This window comes from Microsporum canis, genomic scaffold, assembly GCF_000151145.1.
Source record: "Microsporum canis CBS 113480 supercont1.2 genomic scaffold, whole genome shotgun sequence".
In the NCBI taxonomy this organism is placed as follows: Eukaryota; Fungi; Ascomycota; class Eurotiomycetes; order Onygenales; family Arthrodermataceae; genus Microsporum; species Microsporum canis.
In genome coordinates, this window is record NW_003299168.1 from 3478926 (window position 1) to 3505519 (window position 26594).

Below are 26594 nucleotides of genomic sequence, written 5' to 3' on the forward strand. Positions count from 1 at the left end.
GCGTATACTCCGTAGAAGCTGTGGGATATATAATACTTAGTAACTAATATATATAATACCAGGACCACTAAATGCCACCGATATAAAGTAGCTGTACATAAAATACCCCGAGCCTCCTGCCCATGTCCCAACTCCAAGCATATACGTATCAACAAGGGAAAGAAAGAGAAAGAATAAACAATGAAAAGTGGCGTAAATCGGTACGGTCGTTAATATTGAGGATAAGGAGAAAGAAATCGAAATATTATCCCCTCAACGCCCTCAGTCTGCCCGCCAGCCCGTCCTCGAACTCTGCCTCTTTCTGCTTGCTGGTAGTCGCAGAGAGTTCCTCGCGCGGTGCAGCATGCTCCTCTAGCCCCTGGCGCAGGTCAACGCCGGCGCTATCTGCCAGCCGCTCCATGAGGCGATCAACATCTTCATCGCCCTCGGCCCCGTATTCCTGCATCTGGACATCCTTCGACACCCCCTCCAAAGCAGAACCGGCAAGTTTAAAGTCTTCCGACCGGGAGACAAACTGGTTAGCAACAGCAAGGGTGCGTTCGAGATTTATGCTTCTTGACGCAGAGTCAAGTGCCTTGGATGCCTTCATGAGCGAGCGTGTGGAGTCTCGGGTGCTTTTGGCGGCCGATAAGTCACTGTATATAACGTCTGCCTCTGCGGATTTTGAAAGGAGGGTAACGGATCGACGTTTCTCGCGGATGGCAGAGCTGGCGTGTATGCGAGAAATCTGGAACTGGCCCTTCTTCATGGCCTTGATAGCTTTGTCTTCTTGTGAACGGGCGGAAGCTTCAGCCTTGACTGCTTGTTTGCGCAGTTGATTACCGTTGACCTAAATATTATCAGCCATGTCTCAAGATATCTTTATATATCAGAAGTCAAAGGGGCCAGATCTGAATCTACCTTCACTTCAGCCATGGCCTCGAGGAGGGGGTCTCTCATGCCCATCTTAGCCGCCGTCGTTTAAAGGCCTTGTAATAAGTGTGTTTGGGTAACCAGATATCTAGTCTCGTGGATCTATATGCGAAACGCTATCACAACTAAACTGTAGAGCCAAGGGTAGTTGTTCCTAAGTCACCGTATCTATGTATCTAACCGTCAACGTCTTCTTTGCATTCAAAGCCAGAAGTTCCGTGCCAAGACCTTTGACTGACGTAATAATCACGTGTTAATATAGAGATATGTCATGTGACTCATTAATCAAGCACACGGGCCGAGATTATTCCGAAACTCTGTAAACCTTAAATTTTGACGTCTTCTCAATGCCTAATAAGGTAATAAACCACAACCTCTAGACCGTTGGATGCATCATAGATGAATTTGATACCCACAAGACCAAGGGAATGATCTAGTTAATCTGAGCTTCTACTCAAAGAGCTTATGGAATGAAGCTGGAGATGTCAATGTGAGGCGATCCCGCCTCGTATTCTTCAAACCTGCGCGACTATGAAGTATAATATATGATACTCACATGCCCAGGTACGATATTCATTTACATGTGTACGCTTATTGGAGTACGTATGTATGTCGGCTTACTATCTATATAATAACCGAGTTACAAAGGCTTTTAAAGCTGCATTCTATATATACGTTGCGGGCCAGGGATGGGCAGGCAACCTTGCTGAGCACTCGTAAATATGGGCAATATCCTAAACGACCACCTCGTTCCGCAATTGCTATGTATAGTAGCAAGAGCGGGTGGCCTCCACTTGAGCCCCATTACAAATGTCGTATTTGATATTATGATATTGCAGGTCAAGCCGCGTCGGAAGAAAAAGAGCCCCCTGAGTCCCGTTATCAAGCGTAGTATAAAAGAAAGCCTCTGTCCTCTGTCTTCTCCGAACAAGTAACCCACTCATCCATTAATTAACCAAAGAAAATATGAAGTTCATACTCTTCTCTGCGGTAACTCTGCTGGCGACTGCAGCTCTGGCAGGCAATGCTTGGGAAGCTCGTCACGGCCTCACCTCCTCTGCCTATCAGGAAACCTTCAACAATCTTACCAAAGCTGGTTACCGTCTTGACTATGTCACCGGATTCGCTGACTTGAATGGCAATGCTCGATATAACGCCATCTTTGAAAAGCCCCCTTCCTCCGGCAAGATTGCTTGGGTGGCTAACCATGGTGTCACGCGAGAGAAGTACACCGCTGCCTTTAACGATCTAAAGGCCAAAGGATACCGTCCCGTGCATGTCCAGGGATATAACGTCGGTAAATCACCTGCTTCCGGCAAGGACAGACGCTACGCGAGTTTATGGCACAAGAACACCCCGGCAGTGTCCTGGGAAGAGCGGACGGACGTGTCTGGCGAGAAGTTTACCGAGCTCTTCCATCAGCTTGTTGGGGAGGGATACCGTCTCAGGAGCCTCAGTGGATATGCAATTGGTTCTGAACAGCGGTTTTCCGGCGTGTTTGAGAAGACTGGCGGGCCAGAGTGGAAGGCGTATGCTGGTATGAGCAGTGACGGGTACCAGACTCGATTCAACGAGCTGAAGAAGGCTGGCCTTTACCCTGTGCAGATTAGCCCGTACAATGTTGGCGGGAAGGTATGGTACGCGGGTATTTGGGAGAAGGTGGATGCGAAGGCTGCAAAGCCGTACACGAGGTATGGCTTGACGGGGTCAGAGTACCAGGCTTTGTTTAACGAGTGGAGGGGTAAGGGATACAGACCGACCGTTGTGGCTGGGTATATCGATGGCAAGACTGTCAAGTATGCGGTCATCTTCAATAAACTCAAGTAGAACAACACTGTCTATATATGTTGGTGAATATCATCGAACGCATTATATAGATGCCGAGTGCGCAGCGATTGGCAGGCAGTATAGATCTACGTTAAAAATATGATAGAGGGATAATATATTGGATGTATTCGAACCTAATCCTAAATAGCTAAAACACAACCCACTTTAATTCTCCATGCACCCCGAACGCCGTGACCGAGAAAGTGACCCTCGCTTCGCCGGTGACTGTTTGCTGACCCCAATAACCTTCCTTGGCCGATCTCTCAAAGATCTGCCGCTGTACCTCCCCCTTGATGATGTTGTTGTTTTCCTCGCCCGATCGATAGAAAAGAGAATGGTGACGAGTGATTCCCATCTTCGTCGCGACTGAGCGATCGACTGACCTGACCGAGAAGATCCGAGCATTGCACTCTCACTGAGCACCAGCTGCAATTCCCTGCTCGTCGCATCTCTCAAGGGACGCGCCAAAGCTGGGCTGCAAGCTAGAAGCCGGGAGAGGAGTCTGCTCCGGAAAACCGATCGAGTCGTCGAACTCATGGTCGAGCTGTTTTTGGTGGTTGTCGTCGTCGGGACCGAGATCAACCAGAGAATCAAAGGCAAAAGAGCCGAGATCTGAGCCGGGGAGAAGGCCAAGGGAGAGCCCGTCTTCAAGGAATGAAAGATCAGGCTCGCTGGCTGAATCAGCGTCGAATAAGCGGCTGAGGTCAGCGTCTGATAGAGGGGGAGGGTGAACATGATCATGTTCATGAAGGAGAGGTAGGTTGAGGTTGACGTCGAGATCATCCAGGCCGGGGCCTCCGATTGACACTGCAGGTCACACAACACCGCTGCAGGATGTTGTGTCATATCGGAGGCGGAGGCGGAGGAATGGTCAAAGTCAGCCGGAGAGAGGGCGAGGACAGAGGGTGAGAAGGTCTGGGTGCTGTTGGCGGTAGCCGTAGTAGTAGAAATGGTAGAGGCGTCGGCGGTGAAGAGTATGCTATCCATCTTGTCCACGGAGAGTAGGTCGTTCTCCTGTTTGAACAGGACGGGGGCAAGGGTGGGAGAAGCCGAGGAGGCGAGGGTGGCAGTGATGTTCGAGGCGCTGGCTGAGGATGCTGGGCTGCCGGGATTGGACTTGGACGTCTGTATCTCGGAGGCCAGCTTCGCCACCTGCTGGTTTAACCGGTTGTTCTCCTCCTCCATCTGGGAGAGACGGCGAAGGAGGAACTCGTTCTGCTGCTCGATCTTGAGTTTCTCTCCCTCGAGCTTCTCGATCTCGAGCCTCTTGCGCTCTCGGGAGATCTGTGCGGCGGCACGGTTGCGTAGTACCCGCTCTATCCGCCGCTGTTCCTTTTCGTCTTCCGTCTTTGCTCGTTTTCTACTTTTGTTAGCCTAGATACATACATATATCGGTAGAGACGACGTACCTGGGAGGGAGATTGGTCTTTGGGGTAGGCAGCTCCTGCCCCCACGACTTGCGTTTCTTGACCGGCTTCTTCTCAGCGGGCTTGGGGACGTCAACCTTGGCCAGGCCATCAGGGACAACGTCCTCGAACTTGAGAGTGGTGTCTGCGGGCGAGACAGTCAGGCGAGGTATCTCTGCGGCAGACGAGGGCGACACCGAGTCCATGGTGAAGGCCGACTCGGCAGGAAACGATGACTGTGCCATCTCCTCTTATCGTCTCTATCGTTCTGTATCTCTTCTATGTGTGTTGATGCGGTGGAAGGCTGTTTGGGAGAATGTTCAGGAGGATAACATGGTGGACACTTGGGCTTGGGTCTGGTTGGATGTCCCAGCCAAGGGGGCGAGAGGAGGAGGAAGTTGAAGCCAGCCTGTTCTCTTTCTTCGTCTTCTTCGTCTTCTTCGTCTTGAGGTCTGAAACCGGGGGGACACCGCCTTTATAAAGAGGCCACCGTGGCAGAAAAGAGAGTCACGTGGAGTGACTAAGCAGCTGAGTCAAGGTTGCCACCCCTTTCTAGATAAGGTTAGACCAGGTTGAGTCAGCATGCACGTGCGTTTCACTAAAAAAGGGGGGGCTGCTTAGTCATGGTGAGAATGCCGAAGCTGAAGACGAAGATGGAGAAGATGGAAGAGAATAAGATGAGAAACGGAGCCAGAGTCGCAGAGTAAGTGCTACAAGGGATGAGGAGGTCTCACCAGTGAGCACAGGTTGGGCTCATCCCCCCCTTTTTTTCTCTGTACACCGTCGCAGATCAGGGAGGGCGGAGTTACACGCAGTGTCTTACTCTTTTAACTCCTTGCTTATCAACGGTCCAGAGTCGTGTATCAAGGCCCTCCATGCATATACATAGTTACGTACATGTGTGTACTATGTACGTATAGTGTAGCACGGAGTATGGAGGTGGATGGAGTCGGCGCAGGCAGGGCGGAGTCGACGATAGCCTTCTCTTGCATGCTTCTCGCTTCCTAGAAGTTATTACTTGTCGTATTAACTGCAGTTGGATTGGTGAGACCCTGGACATGCATCTCAGAGTTATTCCTGTGTATGTTGGAACGATGATAGGACTATCTATGTATGGCGAGAGACTTGCAGGCAGGTCCAGGGGAAGGGCTTGCTCCTTGTCTCTGAGGTAGTTTCAACTCTAGGCCATGCCAGCCGTTTTTCTGCTCTTCTCTTCGCTTCTCTGTCTTTCTCGTCCTGGATATCGGCGGGAGATGCTCGTTTCTTGGGTCCACTCCAACGTTCTGCTTTGGCCCCCTGTGAACGGCATCCACAGCGGTCGTCTTTGCTGTCTTTACTTCCTTTGGCCTGGTCCCCATTTGCCACGCCTTTGTTCATCTTACAACTCTCTCAGCCCCTTTGTTCGCGTCTTAGATAGCCCCCTTTCTCTGCCATGCATAACGGTTATTATATATTCTCACGAGGAGAGAGTGCTTAGAGATTGCCCCAACTGAAGGTTGTGTTTGTCGATTATCTGACGTCTGTACGGAGTACTATGTTGAGTCTTTATTCTTTCAGTCCCAGTAATTAGGTGTCTCTGTAGGAGTGCCTGTTTGTATCTTGGTCAGCTGTGTAATATTCCATAGATAGTACGGAGTATGCTAGTACAAGCTGGAGAAGCTGTCTTGCTTAGTCTGCTTATTTCATGCAACTCAAGCTCCCTAGCTCGCCAGCTGTATTCTTCGTTGTAACGAATTGACCTCCACATAGTATGAATAAATCACTCTTGCTAGAAGCAAATGCACGCAAGAAGTATTCTTTGGCTCTAGTCAAGATGATGAACAACATTCGGATTGGGCGGGTGTGCTTCGACTTGATTTTAATGCCTTGGGGCCGAGAATAATCCATCGCTTACTTTGGGGTATCCTGTTGACACGGTTATAACTGAGAGTAGGCTACTTGTGTATAACAACAATCTGAGCAATAAAGCCTCTTAGAAGAACTATCTAGAATATATATATTTGTAGCATAAGAGTTTTACATTGTCGAATATACCGGCTGGGCCACGGGGGACAAAATGCCCTAATGTCTAACAGGAATCGTTGGATATCTGTAGTGTGTTGCGAGTCGAAAGAACAACTAGAATATCTTTAATATTAGTCATCATCCCACACTTCGCTTCGCCTCGCGTGCTCAAATAGTTCAAATATCAACCAGCTCTCCAAACATCCTCACAACACCATCTCCCCTCCAGAGACTGCTAGTCATTACGGTGCTCGCTCTCTACGACGTGGTCATAGAAGCGTTCTTTCATCAACTTGATGCGTTTCTCTTTTGTTTTTCCTCTATCAGATCCCATGCTTTGACTCTTGTTCTGCTCTAATCCCGGGTCATATACCCCAGGTAAGGATAGCCTTTAGTGGACAGTAATACAAAGTACTCGGATCGGAGTACTCTGTATATTGTCCGTATTCAACTATTTTTCATAAAGGACATACCGAAAACGCGAGCCCGGGGAGACCCTGTCATCATAGTTTGGCTATGTTGACCTTTTGCCGACTGGATCTGCTGTGATAACTTCATTGGTTACCACCAAGCTTAATGTTCAACTTTTTAGGTGGACGTCATCACCTTTTATCACTATTCGCGCTCAACTGGAATAGGAAGAGGCCTGCAAGTTTTATACTCGTTTATATTCTATCAAAAATGACGTCTTCTACCATCGTGAGCTTTGCTTCACCCGTGAGGCGCGCCAGCAATCTCCCTTCATGGTTTCATCCCTCGCGAGACGGAAGATCTCGCTCTTCAAGAGGATCCGGTGATGACAGTGAGGAGCTGCCACCAGACGGATGGACCGATGAAGACTTGAGGGCAGGTGGGCCACATCTCGTACCCTCACCGAGTATCACGCTCCATATACCTTATCCCAACCCATACCGGTCGATGATGGATGCTCAGTCAGGGCTCAGCATGAACATAGAATCAATACTTGAGAGCTTCAATGTCCACATCCACACTTTGTTATCGGCAATGCATACACTTTCCTGATGATGACCCGGTTCCTACTCTCTTCGTAGATGCCGACAGACGATCTCCTGATGACCAGTGGCTTTCCGCTAGTAGGGAGCTGAGAGAACTACTGGAAGCCAATGGCCTCTCCATGTTCAATGTAGAGATATGCGACGGTCGAGTGAACTCAACAAAGTACTCCTCACCAGTCCCATCCTCTGACCCGATTTATCCACTATGGGGCGATATTCTGAACCAGATGTTACATGAGATTGATTTGACGCATATCCTCACAATAGACTGCTTACGTTTTGGGGAGAGTATTGATGGAGATACTAACCCAATAACAGTCATTCTCACTATCGACCGCGTCTCAGCCTTCTATTCTTGGAAAGCCACACGAGAAACGATAATCTCAATACTTGGCGAATATAACTTGCATCATACCGGGGTTATAATTGCACAGGGTCGTTTCTATCGAGGCACAGATAGCATAGATCAACGTCTACCAGAAACTGCATGGCAGAGCCATCTGCAGGTAGGCTTGAGCCTCAGTATATATCAGTCAACGCATTCATCTTCGACGTTTGGTGGCTGGCTGGAAATTCGAGAACGAGAGGGATCTGACTGGATTAAACTAGGGTTAACATGTTGTCAAATATAACCAGTCTCTCTGCCACTAATTAGTGCGGGCTCGCCTTTTTGGCCGAATGGCAGATTCTGACACATGTTTTCATTGCGTTATTCCCGACATAAAAAGTCTCTCGCCCAAGGATCAAGCAGGTAGGGAACCCGCGGCTTCAAAGATATGTTTTATAGAACCTTTTGCTAATATTTTCTTCCCTAATTTTCAGACATCTACAATTCATTCTCAACGGGTGTTTCGGGCAACGACCCAATTTGCAGGAAACTTCGAGTAGAACAACCAAGTCTAAAGGATTCAACCTCAGAAATCAATGAATTATCAGCCAGATTGAATGAAACTCCGGACATAGTTTTCACTGCTATTAAGGAGATTATTGAACAAGATGGAGAGGTGAGCCCAAGGTCCCGTTGGCGGTATAATTGGATTACAGTTTGGAGAACCGCAATATCGAAGATTAAAGATTTTCACAAATCTGACGTGCCATGCAACGACCTGCTATCTTCCGTATTGCCAATCAACCCTCGCTTTGAAATTATTTTGAAAACGGATCAAGTCCTATTCAGTCCGTCGTATGCAGGACATGTATATGCTGCGTCAGGGTACCGGCAATTCTCCTCCAGCAACAACCAAAAGCGACAAGCAGACTGGGCACTCCTTGATGTGCCAAAAGCTAGGCAGTCGAGCAACACGGTATGCTTACCCAACCTATACTTCATATAATGTCTTTCCTATACTAACTTCTTATTAGGTCATGACGTATGGAGAGACTGGTCTTTACGCTGATACCATACCATTGCAGCCCTTTCCAGGAATCCCTAATGAAGGTACTGAACTCTTCAAGCTAGGTCGGTCAACAAGAAAACAAGGGGTTTTTTCTCTGGATTAAAGAGTGCCCACATTCACACGCCTGATGGGCAGGGTGGAATCTCAGAAATAAAACTCTTGAACACACCGTCACAGGCGCTTCGGGAACACTATTTTCGGACCCCGGAGACTCTGGTGCTTTAGTCTTTGATAGCGTCGCAAACTGCATTGGGTTAATCTTCGCTGGCAACACGTTTTCGAGAGCCTCTTATATCACGCTCCTACCCGACTTGTTTGACGACATCAAGACTATTACCGGCGTCGTTGACGTCCGTATTGCTGAATAGACGACTTCTTTACTTAGGGCCATCTCAGTGGGGCAAACGCAGCTTTGACGTGAAGATTGTAATACTAGATCTCATCTCGAACATTATATCCGTTTGACTATGTTAGTCATCAGCAATGTCATAGGCTAGGCTTGTTGTAAACGCTAAAAGAAAGTAGCTAAAGACGTGAAATGTAAACAAATCATCAGAAATAAACCGCCTTGCCTACTAGAATCACTCATGCTTGACAGTACTACTCTCATTTTCCTAGGGCTAGCCGGAGTTGCCCTCAGCTCACAGCCTCAGGCACCAGACCCCATTCCTGCGCCGCTGAGAGACCTGGAATGGGGGCAGCTCAACTTCCTCCATACCACCGACGTCCACGGCTGGTATTCAGGTCATCTACAAGAGTGAGATAGCCCTTTTCCTGGCCCTGTCATCAAACCATATGTCTATATACTGAACATCACAGGCCGTCGTTCTCTGCTGATTGGGGTGACTACATTTCCTTCGCGGCCCGCATGCGTGAGAGGGCCGAAGCAGCTGGTACAGATCTCTTGGTAGTTGATACTGGGGATCGAGTAGAAGGGAACGGGCTCTATGACAGCTCTGAGCCAAAGGGAGTGTATGCCTCCGAGTTTCTAAAGAAGCAGCATATTGACCTGCTCTGCTCAGGAAACCATGAGCTCTACAGGAAGAACACATCAGAGGCCGAGTTCCTCACCACTGTTCCCAACTTCAGGGACAGATACCTTGCCTCTAACATCGACATCACTGACCCGGACTCAGGTGATGTCGTGCCTCTTGCTCCTCGGTTTAAGAAATTTACCACCAAGGTACAGGGAATTCGGATCATGGCGTTCGGCTTCCTGTTTGATTTTACTGGGAATTACAACAACACCGTTGTAACGCCTGTCGAAGAGGCGATCAAGCAAGATTGGTTTCAAGCAGCGATCAGAGATCGAGAAGTTGACCTCTTCCTTGTCATCGGTCATGTTCCGGCCAAGTCAAAAGAGTATTCCGCTATCTTTACAGAGATACGGTCAGCCCAATGGGACACTCCGATTCAGTTCTTTGCCGGTCATCACCACATCCGTGACTATGCCAAATATGACAGCAAAGCATACAGCCTTGCTAGTGGACGATTCATGGAAACCATTGGCTTTGCTTCCGTGAGCGGACTGAACACAACAGACAAGCAGATCCCTGGCACCAAGAGTTCACCCTCTTTTAATCGAAGATATATCGATAATAATCTCTACTCGCTATACCACCACTCTGGCCTCAACGAGACAACTTTCCACACTCCCGAAGGGAAAGCAGTAACCGAAGATATCCGTAAAGCTAGGAGTGCTCTCAAGCTAGACCATATCTACGGCTGCGCCCCCAAAACACTGTGGATGTCACGGTCTAAGTATCCATCCGACGACAGTATCTACAGCTGGCTCGAGAGAGAAGTTCTCCCCGACTCGCTCAACCCCGGCCTCCGTGAAAATACCACTGGTCTCGCCATCATTAACACGGGCGGTATCCGCTTTGACATCTTCAAGGGCCCATTTACCCAGGATGGTGCGTATATTGTGTCACCCTTTACAAACGAGTTCCGGTACATGAAGGACGTGCCATACGAGAAGGCAGTCAAAATCCTACAGGTCCTTAACCAGGCAGCCAACATTCTCATCCAGGGGGAGGAGATCACGGACTCTTCCTTTCTGAGCCCGCCAGAACAGCAGTCTAGGGATGAGGACTTTGTCGTCGAGGCTGGCCATGTATCAGCAGCGCGTCTAGCTGGCAACGAACAGAACCCACTACAGTTCGACGGAGGGCCTAGCCTGATACCCGGATACACCACCAAAGACGATGCTGGCGCGGACGGAGACGACACGGTACATGCGCCTGTGTCCTTCTACCGAGCTCCAAACTGCATAATGTCGTTGATATCGGACAGGAACTCCACTACCACGCCAGATAAGGTCGACCTGCTCTATCTCGACTTCCTGGAGCCCTGGATGACTGTTGCTACCAAAGTTGTTGGCATCGACTTCGATCCCAAGAAGGATTCAGAGGCATTCATGCCGGGTGTCCAGCTGAGGGCCATGCTCACCGACTGGGCAAGCAAACACTGGAGCTGCCCCAGCTCCTAACACTTAGACTATCGTCTTGTTAGCGTTCTATAGATTGGTATTATATTCTTTTACTCTCTTACCATCAAATATAGGTTTACCGTACAGACCTGTGTATCTGCTTTTAAGTCTGCTGGTACTATTTCTCCAACAAGACTCCTTTGGTATCATCGTAAAGTCTTCTCTTACAACAATAACGGTTTGGAAGCTGTAACACCACGTGACTATTAGTCAGCTCAACAACGCCGTCAACAAAAAAAAAAGAAGTTCACGACTTCGACTTCGACTTCAGCTTTCTCTCACAACAGAACAAGTTGAAAAGAAGCCGACCGACTCGACTCTTCCAGCACCTCCGCGAGACCGCTGCCGCCGTCAATTGCACTCTCTCGTCGCCAGAGAACCACTCAGCCAGCAGTTCTCCCCCTTCTCCCACAGAGTTTCCCGCGCAAATGGCGGCTCCCAGGATACTAAGGCCGGCCTCCCGACTGCTGCCATTGCGGTCTCTCCCAGCAGCCCGCTACTCTGCTTTCCGACCCGCTGTCTTCTCTCAGCCTGCTGTTCAGAGACGCTCGTACGCCAACCCCAGCGGCGTGAAGGAGGTTACCGTTAGAGATGCGCTCAATGAGGCGTTGGCGGAGGAGTTGACTGGAAACGAGAAGGTCTTCATTCTCGGAGAAGAGGTGGCTCAATATAACGGAGCGTGAGTTCACCTGGGAGAGCTGCCCTTTTCTATTTAGTGGGCGTTGAACAATGCCTTGTAGCCGTGCATTTGTTTACACTGGCATGCTGACGTTTCCGTCCTACAGGTACAAGGTGACCAAGGGTCTTCTCGACCGATTCGGTGATCGTCGAGTTATCGATACTCCCATCACCGAGCAAGGTTTCTGCGGTCTCGCTGTTGGAGCTGCTCTGGCTGGCCTACACCCGGTGGTGCGTAGTTAGAGCCCTGCCCGCTTGTCGCCTGTATCGTTTTTTTGCTGTTTTCTCCCGCTAATCGATTACTCCGCCGTTCCCGGTGTTTTATATATAGTGCGAGTTCATGACCTTCAACTTCGCCATGCAGGCCATCGATCAGATTGTCAACTCCGCCGCAAAAACCCACTACATGTCCGGTGGCATCCAGCCCTGCAACATCACTTTTAGAGGACCCAACGGGTTTGCTGCCGGCGTTGCTGCTCAGCATTCCCAGGATTACTCTGCGTGGTATGGAAGCATACCTGGCCTGAAAGTTGTCACTCCATGGAGCTCAGAGGATGCCAAGGGCCTCTTGAAGGCCGCCATTCGTGACCCTAACCCAGTTGTCGTCCTCGAGAACGAGTAAGTTGGGGGACTATCCGGGTTGCTTGTTTGTTGCTCTGCTAATAATGGTAATTCATAGGTTGCTCTACGGACAATCCTTCCCCATGAGCGAAGCTGCGCAGAAGGACGACTTTGTGATCCCTCTTGGAAAGGCCAAGATCGAGCGCCCCGGAAAAGACCTCACCATCGTCACTCTCTCCCGATGCGTTGGCCTGTCGTTGCAAGCTGCCGCTCAGTTGAAGTCCAAGTACGGTGTCGAGGCTGAGGTCATCAACCTTCGTTCCGTCAAGCCGCTCGACGTGGAGGCCATCATCAAGTCAGTCAAGAAGACCGGTCACTTGATGGCCGTTGAATCTGGCTTCCCCATGTTCGGTGTCTCGTCCGAGATCCTCGCCCTCGCCATGGAGTACGGCTTCGACTACCTCCAGGCCCCAGCCATCCGTGTCACCGGTGCCGAAGTGCCAACCCCATACGCTGAGAAGCTGGAGATCATGAGCTTCCCGCAGGAGGATACCATCCTCGGCCAAGCTACCAAACTTCTCCGACTATAGATGCCTGTATCAACATGTCACCTGCCTAGTATATTTTCCTCCTACCTCACCCTCCTTTTGGTGATCTAACCCTACCTCTTTTTTCACCTTGCTTTTTCCTTCTGTAGCTATCCCGCCCAGATTTCCGTATTCCTTTTTCTCTCTCTCTTCTATTTTGTGTATTTTTACGCTACCTGATGATATATAGCGCCCACACTTGTACTATTCGTGTTTCTCCTTTGTGCGCGTGTATGGCGCCGTTGTCCTTGGATTTGCTCGAGATAAACAAAATACTACCTGCAACTGCTTTGCCTAGGCCGTTACCTTCGTCCCTACATCGTACATACACTTGTGGATATAGTAAGCTGCCTTACATAGTAATGAATATCCACCTCCACAACTCCACCAAAAAAAAAAAAAAAAAACAGAACCCGCTCTGTGGATCTCAATCGACATACTATGTAGTAAAGACTTGTCATGCGCTGGCCGAGCAGGGGCTAAGCAGCTCTTCTGTATGGGAAAGTACATTGAAAAAAGCACATATACAGAGGACATCAATAGATGGCTCAGATGATACTCGTGGCTTGTGCAACTGATAATAAGGAAATTTACAAACTGTGCTTGTGGGACAGCAGGCAATGGGGGCTCGTAGATATAAGACCATCTCTGGCACTGATATAACGGCCATGAAGCCTTGACATTATACCTAAATTGTGGTATAACTATACACATACCCCGTATATGACGGGGATTTGGAGCCAAGGACTGATACGAACATGGCCAAAGCCGCGCGACCGGCTCTGCTCAGCGGCCCATCATCATTATCCTTCACGTCGTCTTCGCCGTTTCTAGTTCTGCTTCTGGCGCTGTGGACGGCAGTGCTGCCTCTCGTGTTCGCCGCGGCGATGCCCAACCTGTCGATGAAGATTCCGCGGGTCGGCAACCCAGTGATTGATGGCTGGTACGCTGACCCCGAAGCCCGTATCTTCAACCACAGGTACTACATCTACCCCACTGTGTCGACGGTGTATGAGAAGCAGACCTACTTCGAAGCCTTCTCCTCGCCCGACCTGAAATCATGGACCAGCCTGGGTAAAGTCCTCGACTTCAAGGATGTCTCTTGGAGCACAAACAGGGCGGCATGGGCTCCCTCCGTTGCCTTCAAAAATGGGTCATACTACATGTATTTCTCTGCTGGGGATGGCGCGGGGCTAGGAGTTGCGCGATCGAGCTCGCCAGACGGCCCCTTCAAGGATGCGCTGGGCAAGCCATTGATATCAGAATCGTACTTTGGTGCGCAGCCCATCGATGCCGACATCTTCATCGACGATGATGGGAGGAACTACCTCTATTATGGTGGGCACAGCCATGGCGTTGTCGTTGAGCTGAACGATGATATGATATCGTTGAAGGGGGAGGTTAAGGAGATCACGCCCAAGGGCTATGTCGAGGCCCCGTGGATGCTGAAACGGAAGGGCATATACTACTTTATGTATAGTACCGGAGGGTAAGAGTCTTCGTCTTTTTCCTGTTCTCTGCCTGTTCCTTTTGCATGCATCGTTTTTCTTGATATTCTTTGAACTAAAGGTTAACGGCGCATTCATCTCGACGTAAAGATGGGGCGACAATTCGTATGCGGTGAACTACGTCACAAGTAAGGGCCCTCTCGGGCCCTTTGATGGAGAGCCTGTCAAGATCTTGCAAGGAGACCTGGCAATCGGAACAGGAACCGGCCATAACAGCGTGTTCTCGGTCAAGGATGACTACTATATTGTGTACCATCGACGATTCCCGAACGACAACGAGAGAGACCACCGAGCCACATGCATCGATAGGATGTACTTCAAGGACGACGGTGAAATCGAGCCCGTCAAGATAACGACAGAGGGCGTGGAGGCGCGAGTTCCGTGGTGATTACCAGGCCTGCTACAGTGCCAGGTCCAAGTCTTGTGGTTGTTCTCAACCAAATTTAATCGAGCAATATAAGAAAGAACAGGGCGTTCCTAGCTGGGACTGCACCAGTGTATCATCCGTGTGGCCTTGTGGAGGAGGCAGTGACCGTTCTTGTAACAAGTTTTGAGCTCAGCCAACAGAGACCTTTGCTCCAGCACATTCGTGAAAGCAGTCTGTAGGTCGTCGAGGATCATAATAGCCACCACCAGCTTCAATATCATCGTTTCCGTATTCATCGTCAGTGTCGCTTTCTACCTCTTTATCCGCCTGTAAATGGTCTCCGTCTCCAGGGGCCTTGGGACCACCAGCCTTTGTCGAAGCACTCGTCTGCTGGACCTCATCCTCATCCTCGTCATCGTCACCTAGAACGTTCTTCTTCCGCCTGGCAGCCGTTACTGACGCCGCCGCACTCGAACCGCCTGTGCCTCCTCCGGCAACGACGGAGAACGAGCTCTTGAACCCGCCCTTCTTGAACCCGCCGGTAGAGCTGCCGCCTGCACTGCCGCTTTTCTCCCCCGCAGAGTCAACGACCATAAGACCTGCTTCCTCGTTGGCTTTCCGCTCAGCCTTCCTGGCCTTCTCGGCGGCGTTTGGGTCGCGTGAGAGCTGCTTCAGGTCGCGCAGCCGTTTCTTGTGCTGGTGGTCGTAGGAGCCGATGTGCGCCTCATACTCGGGATGGCGCGAGTAAGACTTGTTGCAGAGCGAGCAGGTAAAGGAATTTAGCGCTGAACGAGCAGATTCCGTCTATCGCCAGGTCAGTATACAACCCGCTCTCTCAAGCTGTCTTGTCTCGTTTGTGATGTTGGTTACCTTTGGTGCTGGATTGGTGAATCCGCGCTGTCCAAGTCAACCACTCAGCCCTAAAATCTTTCGTGTCTTTGGAGATGAAACCGACTTACCGGAGGCATCCTGTCCGTCGACGCTATATCTAATCTATAACAGGCAGCAGAGGGAAACGATTTATCTTTGATGTCGAAGTTGGTTGAAAGACGTAGGGTTGAAATTCGCTTGTGGCCAATCAACGAAGTTTTATATTTTGATGAAAGCAGCAGTTTGAGCAACCAAACATTTTCTACCAAGACGAACGGACGGACGGACGGACGAAGAAGAAAAGGCCATGAGCGGTGTCAAGGAGCAGCCAGAGCTCTACCTACAAGAGATTGACCCTTCTCCCCTGGACGAACTGGATCTTGAAGCTGCAGACGGCTCCTCGATAGCTGCAGGCAGGCAACATGAGCTGCCATCACGGCCAAAGTTGGGCTTAAGCGGCCACAGCTGGGAATACTGGCGTACGTTGAGACCAGGAGAGGCATGGAGGGCGCATGATGCAAAGAATGCTGATTTGATGTCATGACAGTGTCGGCTGTTCAAAAGTACTCTACGTATCCGCCTACGGTCTTCCTGGGGCTACACTTTACAAACACAGCGCTCATTCCTCTGGCGACCCGGTCCGTCTCCGAAAGCGAGACCTTTCTCCTCCTGACCCGTCCGATATACCAGGCTCCGGGCCTGGAGCCGCTGATAGTCTACCTGCCCATCCTCGCGCATGTCACGTCTGGAGTCGTGCTCCGCTACCTCCGCCAGTCTCGACGTGCCCGTCAGTTCGGCGCAGAGACACGGGAGCAACGAAAGGCCGTCAGGTCGGCTGTGAGACCAGCCAGTGTCCAGGCCATACTGGGCTACGCGACGGTACCGTTGATCGGAACACATATACTCGTCAACAGGCTTGTTCCGCTCTACGTTGACGGCGGGAGCTCTGGCGTTGGGTTAGGGTATGTAGCACACGGAATTGCCCGGTCACCCTGGCTCATGGGGGCCTGGTATGCGGCCCTTACCGGTATCGGAGTCTGGCACTTCGTGGGCGGATGGGCTTGGTGGTTTGGATGGAGGGAAGTGCTGGTGACCAGAAAGACGGCACCGTCCCGCACCAGCTCCTCTGGAGCCAATGGCGGCTATCTAGGGTCCCAGAAGGGCACCGAGCTCTACCAGAGAAAGAAGAGACGGCGTTGGATCGTCAATGGCCTCTCGCTGGCTGGGACAACTCTCTGGCTCGCTGGCGGTCTAGGGGTGATTGGGACTGGCGGCTTGGGGGTCGGCTGGGAGGCCAAGGGCTGGGATGCTGTATACAGCCAGGTCCCGCTACTGGGAAGTCTTTTGGTGCCAGACCGATAACTTCCATCGCCAGGGGCAAGATTGTTTCTATCTCGATTGGCTTTTCTATATAAATATTTCTCTAGATATAAATATAAAGAGTGGCCCGTGCGCACTAGAATAAATTTTATTTTTTATATTTAAAAAAAAAAAAAGAAATGAAAAGAAAAGAAATCCCTGACGATGAAGGAAAAGACGGCGAGGGTAGAGAGTGAAAGATTCAAATGCTCCTGGGCCGGTTTTCTACTGGACTGGGAATTGGACGGCGATGCTTCACTGCTAAACCGCAGGAACTGCTATATCACACGAGTTGGATTGCTACCAGAAACACGCTGAGAGTTCCCCAAACACCGCGCAGGATGGCGTCCAGCGGAGACAGCACTGAGATCGGGACGATAACACACCCGCCGAAGCATGGACAGCTTATAAAACACGAATCAAAGCTGTACAAAACGATACAGGAAGGCCTGGCCTATATACTGGTTGACCAAAAGGATGCTGAGCCAGCCAAACCTCCTCCGTCGACCAAGAACCAGAAGACGACTGAGAGTGACCGGCCGTCCGTCTTCTATAATCCGATACAGCAGTTTAACCGGGATCTGAGTGTGCTTGCGATACGTGCGTACGGAGAGCATGCCACGGCTGTGAAGGAGAAGAAACGCAAGCTTAAGGCCAAGGGACGAAAGAATACGGCGAAAAAGAAGGGGGCCGGAGAAGGGGACGGGGCAGGGAAGCTGCTGGAGAATGATGCGGCCTTGACGAAGGCCTCTGCCGGCTACCAAGCTGGTGCAGACGAGCAGGAAACAAACCTGAACAAGAGAAAGCGGGAGGAAGGCGATCCAGACGAGGATCGTGTGCCGGATGATGCTCCTCTGAAGAAGACATGCACTGGTGATGGAGTAGGCGCCGCAGCGACTACTGAAGAAATCACTCCGCTGAATGAACCTGGCGATGGGGCCGGGCACAATGCCACCGAAAAGGCGGCTTTGAATACAGCCCGTAAGCCCTGGACACCTTCGTTTGCTATATTGGATGCACTGTCTGCGTCTGGGCTTCGAGCACTTCGCTATGCAAAGGAGATCCCGTTCGCAACCCGCGTTGTAGGCAACGATCTCTCCGCAGCCGCTATCGAGTCCATGAAGCTCAATATCCAACACAACGGTCTGGAAGAGGTGGTTCGCCCGAATAAAGGGGATGCCTGCGCCTACATGTACACCGTTGGCCGGGCTCAAGGCTCCGCTAATGAACCTGGCGGCATCCCGAAGTTCGATGTGGTCGACTTGGATCCTTATGGCACGGCGGCACCATTCCTAGACGCGGCCGTTCAATCCGTTACCGATGGCGGTTTGCTATGCGTTACCTGTACTGATGCTGGAGTCTTTGCCGGTGCTGGATACCCGGAGAAAACATTCGCTCTCTACGGCGGCCTCCCCATCCGCGGGCTGCACTCTCATGAGGGTGGGCTGCGTCTGATTCTACATGCTATATCAACTACGGCTGCAAAATACGGTCTGGCTATTGAACCCATGCTTTCCCTGTCAATCGATTTTTACGCAAGAGTCTTCGTCCGTATCCACAAGTCTCCTTCGGAAGTCAAGTTCACCGCGAGCAAGACCATGGTCTCTTTCAATTGTGATCATGGCTGTGGCTCGTGGAAAACTCAGCGCCTGGCAGAGAAGAAGCAGCAGGTAGGGAAAGATGGATCTCCGTTTTATAGCTATAAGCTTGCTCAGGGCCCAACTGCTTCCCCAAACTGTGAATATTGTGGCTTCAAGACACATCTTGCCGGACCTATGTGGGCTGGGCCTCTACATAACCCTCACTTCATCCAGCGTATCCTTGACCTAACTGCGGGCGCCGATATACAGACATACCAGACATGCTCTCGTATAGAGGGTATGCTCACCACCGCTCTCGAGGAGGACTTGGATCTGGGAGGAAGCTCAAAGCAGCCCACTCCGGAATTAGAACCAGCACGACTGGTTAATCAAAATAGAGATGGGTCTCTCCTCATCCCCAGAGTTGACCCTGCGCTCGTTGAACCATACCCTTTTTTCTTTGTGGTTAGCAATCTTTCTCATGTTATGCGTACTTCGACAATGCCAGAGGATCAACTTCGCGGTGCTTTACAGCATCTTGGATATAGGTCTACTCGAAGCCATGCCAAACCGAATTCAATACGAACCGACGCTCCCTGGGAAGTGATATGGGAGATAATGCGAGAATGGGTTCGTCTCAAATCTCCTGTCAAAGCAGGGGCCCTATCGGATGGAACGGCCGGTGCTGGTATCCTAAGACGGAGCCGGCACACGCTCAACCCTGTGCCGGGAGAAGGGGCTGGGCTAAAAGCGTTAAAGCGAGATATACTTACCGCTGTTGATTCAGGGAAGAGTATTGCGGATGTCACAATGATGCTCGAGGCTGCACTGTATCGCTCAAGGGTACACCAATCAATAGAAACTGCCGAAAATAATGGCGCAGAAGACAAGGAGAAAGGCCAAGGAAATAACAGTAATGGGGCGACGGCACGTTCACCCTCGCCTCGACCCGACCCTAGCACACTCAATATCGTCTTTGACGCAGCATTGGGCAAAAAGGCGATGGATTCACATCGCAAGAAACGCTTGACGAGATATCAAACAAATCCAAGGCCAAACTGGGGGCCAATTGCGCGAGCTCCGGTTAGCAGTGTTGCCAAAGATTCCACTTGAAGGAACATGACATCGTTGCTTCAATTTGAACATGTGTAGATATCAGCTATTAATCTAATATCTGAGTGATGATGGCTGAGTAATTAAATATCTTCGTCTCAGTTTTATTGCACCCAGCTTGTAATATTCTTTTGGGTGCGAAAACCCTTCCACCTGATATACAACTAGTTCATTTTATTGTATTAGTTAGGCTCTATTTCTTACGTAGTGTGAAAATATATACTGGTCGGGTTAAAGGGGCAGAAATCAAGAGAGTGACCAAATTTGAAACTTTTGCAGTGTCATTAAACCAACTCAGGCAATTCGTTACTAGATGGTATAAGGAAAGGAACGCAGGAAGAGTAAAAAGGGACGGGATGACTATAAATCTAAATAGATGCAAGTAAGAATCGTGTAAAAATCCGTTGGACTGATCCCAAGCTTAGCATATGCGGATAAAGGAGACATTAACTAGTAATGAACCGTAGGTAGTGATGCGATTAGAAGTGAGACTGCGCAATGGAGATAGCTTGGGCATCGCTGTGAGTGATGCTGACATGCACCTCCTTGACTCCGGCCTCCTTGGCAGCTGAGGCTGCATCGCCATGTAACTGTTAAATGAAACGGAGATTAGTTAGCTGTGTTCGTAGAATTATGGTGATAGCGATAACTTACGACTACAACTGGAGCTCCATTATCGTCGTGGATAATCTCGATCTCCTTGAGAGGAGCACCGCTGCCCTTGCCACGAACGCCTAGTGACTTGAAGACAGCTTCCTTCGCACTCCATCGCCCTGCGAAAGATGCTCGCGCCGAGCCAGCTTGCATACAGTATTCTTTCTCCCTCTGGGTGAAGTTGCGATCGATAAATGTTTCGTTGGAGATGTTGAACGACTCAATGTCCTCCACATCCACACCTATTTTGGTGTTACCAGTTACAGTTGCCTTTGCAAGAGTTTCAACCATCTTCTTCGTGCTTTCAGTTTTGCTGACTGGGGTTGGGGCCTTGGGCTTGGTGTGAACGGGGTACTGCAGCCTGGAGGCCTTTTCGTTATACTCTACACGAACATCGGGATTGAGGAAGACACTCGATTCCTGGTTATCTTCATACGGTGACTTGTCCTTGGCAACAAAAAGAGTGTTGTTGATCATGCCGTTGTGGAAGTATCTGTATGCACGCTTCTGGCGGGCCTCGACCTTGCTCTTGTATGCCACATATCGAGTCTCATCTAGAGTGGCGTAGAGGTACTTAGGATGGATACCAATAGCTTGTGTACCCTTTTGGCCGAAGCCAAAGGACGTCACAGAGAAGGCCTTGATGCCATCGGTTTGGAGACTGCGGCTGGGGTAGACGATGTAGTCGAACTTCTCCATGATCTTGTCAATATTATCGGCGTTGCGGTTGCCGGGTACAAGGCCAGTGTTGAGGACCTGAAGACATCCGTTGATCATGAACCCACCAGCAGCACCCTTAGGATGACCGGTGAGGTACTTTTGGAAAATACCCAAAAGGGCGTTACCCTTCTTTCGGCCAAGATGCCTCATCTGCTGACACAACACGTCGCACTCGTTCTTATCATTTGCAACGGTTGAAGTACCGTGGAACGAAGCCACATCGATATCGTCAATAGTAAGGCCCCAGGTCGCGAGGGCGCCTCGCAAGGGAGATATTCTAGAATCTTGTCTCCAGAAGTTATTACCCAGGCTGAAAGCAGCATCTTTTTCTTGTCTAATGGTCTCTCGTTCGATATGGTCAAACCTCTCTTGTCGGTACTCAGCAGCATTAAAGGTTTCATCGGACTGGGCCTTAAGAGTGTCGATTTCGTCCTGAAGGCCAAGGATCTCGGACTCACGCCATGCTCGGATCTGGCGGCGACGGATCTCCAATTGTCTACGTCGATATTTGATATCGAGTAGAGGTGAAGGGAACTTGCCTGGATTCTCACGAGCGGTGGTCAAGACTCCTTTACCCGGAGCTGGCACAGAGCGACCAATCTTATCGGTAGCCGTGGTGGTAAGGCCGAGGATACTGTATATAGGAACTCCCATATCCAAAGCCAGTTGAGCACTCATAATCAATTGCATACCACAGCCTTGTGATTCCATGAAACCACCACGGGTAGTGGTGGTAGGCCTTGACATCTCCTGAGGTGTTCGTCCATGAGCAATTTCGGATTCCGCGTTGCTGGTGGCACCCATATTGGCAAACTCATACGAGCCTTCTTCTTGGAAGTCGTCAAATCCACCTACGAAGCAGACTCGAGCTTTTCCTTCAACAATGGTCTCGTATCCAATATCGACGGACTCGACAGCAGTAGCACAAGCACCAACAGGCGTTTTAATTGGACCAGTTGACGAAAGAAGTAGCATATTCACCCAAGCACTCATTGTGTTGATGAAGGACTCCTGTAAAATATCTTTCTGGAGCGGCTTATCTAGGTAGCGATCTTTATACATACCGCGGAGGGCTTGCGCACCTCCAATACCAGAGCCGATACAGTTACCAACCTCAGAAATGTGAACGTATTTGTAAAACTCGTAAGGGTCCGTAACACCAGATGCGAGTAAAGTCTCAACAGTACAAACAAGTACGTAGAGAGTAACTGGATCGACTTGACTAATAATATCATCTGGAATACCATAATGTTTTGGATCCCAGCCGGTGGGGATCTGACCAGCAACAAATCGGTCAAACTTGAGAGCTTTGGGTATAAGCAGGGTAGCTCCCTTGAGCAGGCGGACAGTGTATTCTCCAGAGTCCTTGATCTCAAAAATCTCAACTTTGTCGCCATGCTCACGCTTGAATTCTTCGGCAGTCTCCTTGGATGCCTCGAACGTGTCGAGGTCCTCCTGTAGAACAACTTCTTGCAAAAGGTGCTTGTTGTTAGGGTCATAACCGCCGAATAGCTCGGGTTCAACGATACGGATGCCAGAGTGCTCGAGAATATACTTCTCATACTTGGCCTTGACGTCTTTGTCGCTAACCGGCTCACCAGTTTTGGTATCAACCCATCCAGAGTATGGCTTTCCCTTAAGAGGGCCATTGTGATTTTTAATGAGGCCCATCATCCATGCCATCTCAATACAGCCTTCCAATGAGAATTTGCCATATGCCTCCATTTCCCAGCGAGTACGTGAATTACCCCATGGACCAATTTCAGCAAAACCAGTAATAACAACAACCTTATCTAGGTTGACCATATCCTTAAGGTTGGCGTTGAGAGGCTCAATCTCGTTTTTCCAGTCGGGCAGAGTGGGGAACTCGAATTTGATATTGGCACGAGGTTCAGTAATGACCTTCTTGTACAGAGCTTCGCTATCCTCGCCATTCACAATCTTGTTCTCAAGGGCAGTTTCTTTCATCACTGCCTGTCTAACCGTGCTAGTCTCAACGATCTCACTGCGAAGTTTCTTCATTAGGCTGTTGAGATCGGGAATGAATTGTAGACCGCCGTTCAGGTCAGCGAAGACAGGATTGTTCTGGCAAAGATCAACAATAGCTGGAGCCATAAGCCCGAGCAAATTGAAGGCCATCTCCTGTTGAGAAAATGTGCGGACTCCGAGTTTCTCAACACCTTCAGCAATGGTGTCGTTGGCATTCATCAGACCGGTCGAGCGAGTCCAGCCAATGACGGCTCCACAGATAGTGAGGTAATCAGACCAGTTTTCAGAATACCATCTATTAAACAAGGTCTCCAGACCGAGCTTGGATTCCGAATATAAACCATCATTTCCAAAGGTGCCATGATTGGGAGACATGGGAAGAACGACCTGAGCTGGGCGAGTTGCAAAGCCACGCTCGTGTTTCTGAAATTTAACAGCACCAAGCATACGGAGAATATTTGTCAGCATAAGACGATGAGCAAGCTCAGATTTAGAATCAATTGTATCAATTTCACGACCATTTTCGGATATGGCTGCAAATGGAACAATATAGTCCAAATCCCACCCAAGGCCACTCTTAGAATCATAGATATACTGGACGAGAGCTTCAACATCCTGTTTGCTTCCCTGGTTGAATGGGACTACAACAAGCTGAGAACCTCGAGCACCATAGCGAGTGTACATCGTTTGGTAGTACTCAGTAACCTCTCTTGAGAAGCGGCTTGTTGTAACGACGACCTTCGCTCCACCGCTAATCATGCCTTGCAGAACAGCCGCACCAATGGAGCCAGCACCGGCACCAGTCATCAATACGTTCTTGCCGCTGAAGGTGAGGCCGGAACGGGCAGCGGACTCCAGTCCATCAAGATATATACCAGTCAATTTCTTGCTGTATTCCCAGCCGTGGGTAGTCTTTCTTTTGAGGTGCAAAAAGGGGATCGTCTCGACCTTGCCGGTGGCTGAAGGCGTGCGGGTGCCATTTGGCGGAGTTCCCTTTCTGGCGTGACCATTCTGTTGCGGCATAATCTGGCGCTCGTTCATGGCTAAGGTACGTAGAACTTCTTTATAAAGGGAATTAAATTGCAGCTGAGACGCCTTGGAAAGCTTATGTTGCTTTTGGATCATCTTGTAAATGTTTTTGAGGTCGTTCTGCACTTTAGTGCGTCCACTATACTGGGAAATGGGGCCTCCCTGAGCCATGGCACGCACATAATCTTCGAGCTTTCGTGCGCTGGGACGCGTAGCTTCTTGGTATTTGATATTTCCTCGAGCGTCGACAGTTGTCTGAGGCCCTGTTGGGACAGCAACATCCTTGTACACCGGGTCGGCATTGAGGACCTCCTTACAGTTCTCGATGAGCATGCACCCTAGCTCCTTGGCGAGCTTGTACGTCTCCCCACGTTCTGTGGGACAGTTGTCAATATGATACTGCATGAAGTCGAGTAGTAGCGGGTTTGATCGATTCATGATATGGATACACTGGCTGACAATTTCACGGTCAACGACGCGAAGCCGACCGAAGATGATGTCGTAGTACATGCTGAGCGCGTCTTGCCGAGCCCAGTTCCAGGACGAGTCATATACTCTAGCTTTAAGTGGGTCGAAGGCGGGTTCGATACCAGAGGCATATACCTCGCCATGTTCTAGCTGCCATAAGTCAAGCTGGGCCTGAAGAGCAGCTTGAGATTCCTGCGATGCAACGAACGCCTTGTCTCCAGCGCGGAGGTCCATCTTAAGATATCTTGCGATGGATTCTAACTGTTGTTTAAACAATGCCCTCTGGTCTTTGGTGAGGGCATCGATGGCAGCTGGGTCCATCATCATGCCTCCAGAGCCCCCGCCGTTGTCACCTCCTGCCTTGGCTGTGGAGAGCGTTATTCCCGCATTAGCAGCATACTTGTTCGTGATATCATCAAAGTAGGCTTTCGCGTCTGTTTCGGAGCCGATACGGGATGGAGGCTCCATAGTAAGGGCAAGAAGAAGAACGGCGTCTTGTCGGCCGGGGCCTAGTCCCCAACGGGATTCCAAATACTTCCGGACTGCGGTGATATTGAAACCTCCTGGCATTTTGGAGGAAACGAGCCGAGCAATAAGGGACGAGGATTGTTTCCCAAGCTGACCATTAAATGTGGCTTGTAGAGAGGCAGAGAGTTCATCTAAGGGGGTGTCTTCTGGCCGTTCAGGAGTGGAGCCGAACTCTTTTCCAAGATCACCTAGGATTTCATTCTGTAATGTCGATTTTCCTGCCAATTGAAGGTTAGTAGACATGACTTTTTTTCCTTTCAATTTACCAGGATGTATAGAAATAAAGCGTACCTCCTACTAGATCTTTAATAGCCTTGGTCGGAGGTATATCGGCCAGTCCCTTCTTCAACTTCTGGGCAATAAGTGATCTCACAATCTCCATTGCGGTCACCGGAGCATCCTCCACAGCTGCAGCCGGCCCGGCCGATGGAACCGGCGCGGCAACGGGAGCAGGCGCGGCGGGACTAGGAGCGGCGGCCATACCCGTAGCACCGGCGTCAGTGGACTCTGGGCCGGGAGCAGGTTCATCTTCGACCGGATCGACGTCGTAGTATATCTCCTTTGCGTCCTTGTTGTAGCAGAGGATCTGACGCTGGACGGAAGTGGCGGCGTCGTAGGCTTCGTATTTAGACGCGAGAGTCCTCCGAGCCATTCCACCTAAAGTGTCTGCAGGGCCAATCTCGACGATACGCTCCGTCCTCTTCTCGGCTAGAATGACATCCTGCGTCTCGATCCATCGCACTGGGGATGCAAACTGGTAGGCGAGGAGCTCCACGAGCAGGGTGTGAGCGAGCTCCTGCTCGACTTCCGGCTTCATGGTTGCGGTTGGCAAGGGGTCCGAAAGATGGTTGGATTATGTACCGCGACAGGTTAACCTGCGAACGCCGTTGAGGGATATCACAACTGTTCCAATTGAAGATATCAAGGTGTCTGGCGCATGTCCTTGTCTGATAGCCCGGAAGAAGCTCACACTAGGAAGCTCGAGAGAAGAAGAAATACGGAGGTCGTAAATTAAAAGAATATATTAACACTTCACGGTGAAGTTGAGGGTGACGTCGAGATGTCGAAGAAAAGAAGAAGACGAAGACGACGAAGAAGTTGAAGTTGAAGCTGGAAGAAAAGACCTTCTGACTTCCCCTTTGGGCCAAGCAAAGGAAAAGGAGGGAAGAAAAAAAAAAAAAAAGCTCATTGCTTAGTCATTCGTTATCTATGTACCACCGGGGTTGTGTACTGTAAGAACATTACGGCGGATCTAGGCGCTGTCCCTGAGTCGACATTTACTTTCCAATGGGGACGTAGGTATCTCTGTATTTAACCTGCCCTTGCATTCCATGTCATTTGTTCCTGTCTTGTTTAGACACCTTATATTTGGTATGTTTATCCTTATATATCATATGTATTCACTGGCGGGGATAGATGAATATAAACATATAGATGGCCCGTGGGGCGCCTATTGTATTGTAATGACGGAGTACCCGCGCGTCATGTAAGGTAAAGAGCTCCACTTGTCCCTGGAAATTCAACCGTTTT

General features: G+C 50.0%; 11 protein-coding genes across 11 annotated transcripts; 7 read left to right on the top strand and 4 right to left on the bottom strand.

Annotated features, from left to right (window-relative positions):
* Nucleotides 1-244: 244 nt before the first annotated feature.
* Nucleotides 245-945, bottom strand: MCYG_02771 (Chmp1-PA; the record flags this gene model as incomplete). Its single annotated transcript, XM_002849791.1, has 2 exons — nucleotides 245-829; nucleotides 901-945. The coding sequence occupies 2 exons, from the start codon at nucleotides 943-945 to the stop codon at nucleotides 245-247; spliced, it is 630 nt and encodes a 209-aa protein (XP_002849837.1).
* Nucleotides 946-1878: 933 nt separating this feature from the next.
* MCYG_02772 (WD40 repeat protein) lies at nucleotides 1879-2739 on the top strand (the record flags this gene model as incomplete). The annotated part of the gene is made up of 1 exon (XM_002849792.1): nucleotides 1879-2739. The coding sequence occupies one exon, from the start codon at nucleotides 1879-1881 to the stop codon at nucleotides 2737-2739; it is 861 nt and encodes a 286-aa protein (XP_002849838.1).
* A 165-nt stretch (nucleotides 2740-2904) lies between these two features.
* On the bottom strand, nucleotides 2905-4351 carry MCYG_02773 (bZIP transcription factor HacA; the record flags this gene model as incomplete). Its single annotated transcript, XM_002849793.1, has 2 exons — nucleotides 2905-4099; nucleotides 4149-4351. 2 exons carry the CDS (start codon nucleotides 4349-4351, stop codon nucleotides 2905-2907), a joined length of 1398 nt encoding a protein of 465 aa, XP_002849839.1.
* Nucleotides 4352-7125: 2774 nt separating this feature from the next.
* Nucleotides 7126-8930, top strand: MCYG_02774 (conserved hypothetical protein; the record flags this gene model as incomplete). The annotated part of the gene is made up of 5 exons (XM_002849794.1): nucleotides 7126-7775; nucleotides 7894-7916; nucleotides 7988-8469; nucleotides 8528-8624; nucleotides 8698-8930. The coding sequence occupies 5 exons, from the start codon at nucleotides 7126-7128 to the stop codon at nucleotides 8928-8930; spliced, it is 1485 nt and encodes a 494-aa protein (XP_002849840.1).
* Nucleotides 8931-9149: 219 nt separating this feature from the next.
* MCYG_02775 (ser/Thr protein phosphatase) lies at nucleotides 9150-11053 on the top strand (the record flags this gene model as incomplete). Its single annotated transcript, XM_002849795.1, has 2 exons — nucleotides 9150-9319; nucleotides 9382-11053. 2 exons carry the CDS (start codon nucleotides 9150-9152, stop codon nucleotides 11051-11053), a joined length of 1842 nt encoding a protein of 613 aa, XP_002849841.1.
* Nucleotides 11054-11375: 322 nt separating this feature from the next.
* MCYG_02776 (pyruvate dehydrogenase E1 component subunit beta) lies at nucleotides 11376-12882 on the top strand (the record flags this gene model as incomplete). The annotated part of the gene is made up of 4 exons (XM_002849796.1): nucleotides 11376-11732; nucleotides 11839-11962; nucleotides 12063-12349; nucleotides 12411-12882. 4 exons carry the CDS (start codon nucleotides 11482-11484, stop codon nucleotides 12880-12882), a joined length of 1134 nt encoding a protein of 377 aa, XP_002849842.1.
* Nucleotides 12883-13637: 755 nt separating this feature from the next.
* Nucleotides 13638-14775, top strand: MCYG_02777 (arabinan endo-1,5-alpha-L-arabinosidase A; the record flags this gene model as incomplete). The annotated part of the gene is made up of 2 exons (XM_002849797.1): nucleotides 13638-14368; nucleotides 14517-14775. The coding sequence occupies 2 exons, from the start codon at nucleotides 13638-13640 to the stop codon at nucleotides 14773-14775; spliced, it is 990 nt and encodes a 329-aa protein (XP_002849843.1).
* Nucleotides 14776-14943: 168 nt separating this feature from the next.
* On the bottom strand, nucleotides 14944-15722 carry MCYG_02778 (C2H2 type zinc finger domain-containing protein; the record flags this gene model as incomplete). Its single annotated transcript, XM_002849798.1, has 2 exons — nucleotides 14944-15558; nucleotides 15714-15722. The coding sequence occupies 2 exons, from the start codon at nucleotides 15720-15722 to the stop codon at nucleotides 14944-14946; spliced, it is 624 nt and encodes a 207-aa protein (XP_002849844.1).
* A 209-nt stretch (nucleotides 15723-15931) lies between these two features.
* Nucleotides 15932-16986, top strand: MCYG_02779 (conserved hypothetical protein; the record flags this gene model as incomplete). Its single annotated transcript, XM_002849799.1, has 2 exons — nucleotides 15932-16103; nucleotides 16172-16986. The coding sequence occupies 2 exons, from the start codon at nucleotides 15932-15934 to the stop codon at nucleotides 16984-16986; spliced, it is 987 nt and encodes a 328-aa protein (XP_002849845.1).
* A 203-nt stretch (nucleotides 16987-17189) lies between these two features.
* On the top strand, nucleotides 17190-19676 carry MCYG_02780 (N2,N2-dimethylguanosine tRNA methyltransferase; the record flags this gene model as incomplete). Its single annotated transcript, XM_002849800.1, has 1 exon — nucleotides 17190-19676. The coding sequence occupies one exon, from the start codon at nucleotides 17190-17192 to the stop codon at nucleotides 19674-19676; it is 2487 nt and encodes an 828-aa protein (XP_002849846.1).
* Nucleotides 19677-20155: 479 nt separating this feature from the next.
* Nucleotides 20156-25881, bottom strand: MCYG_02781 (fatty acid synthase subunit alpha reductase; the record flags this gene model as incomplete). The annotated part of the gene is made up of 3 exons (XM_002849801.1): nucleotides 20156-20266; nucleotides 20331-25282; nucleotides 25356-25881. 3 exons carry the CDS (start codon nucleotides 25879-25881, stop codon nucleotides 20156-20158), a joined length of 5589 nt encoding a protein of 1862 aa, XP_002849847.1.
* Between the last annotated feature and the right edge of the window lie 713 nt (nucleotides 25882-26594).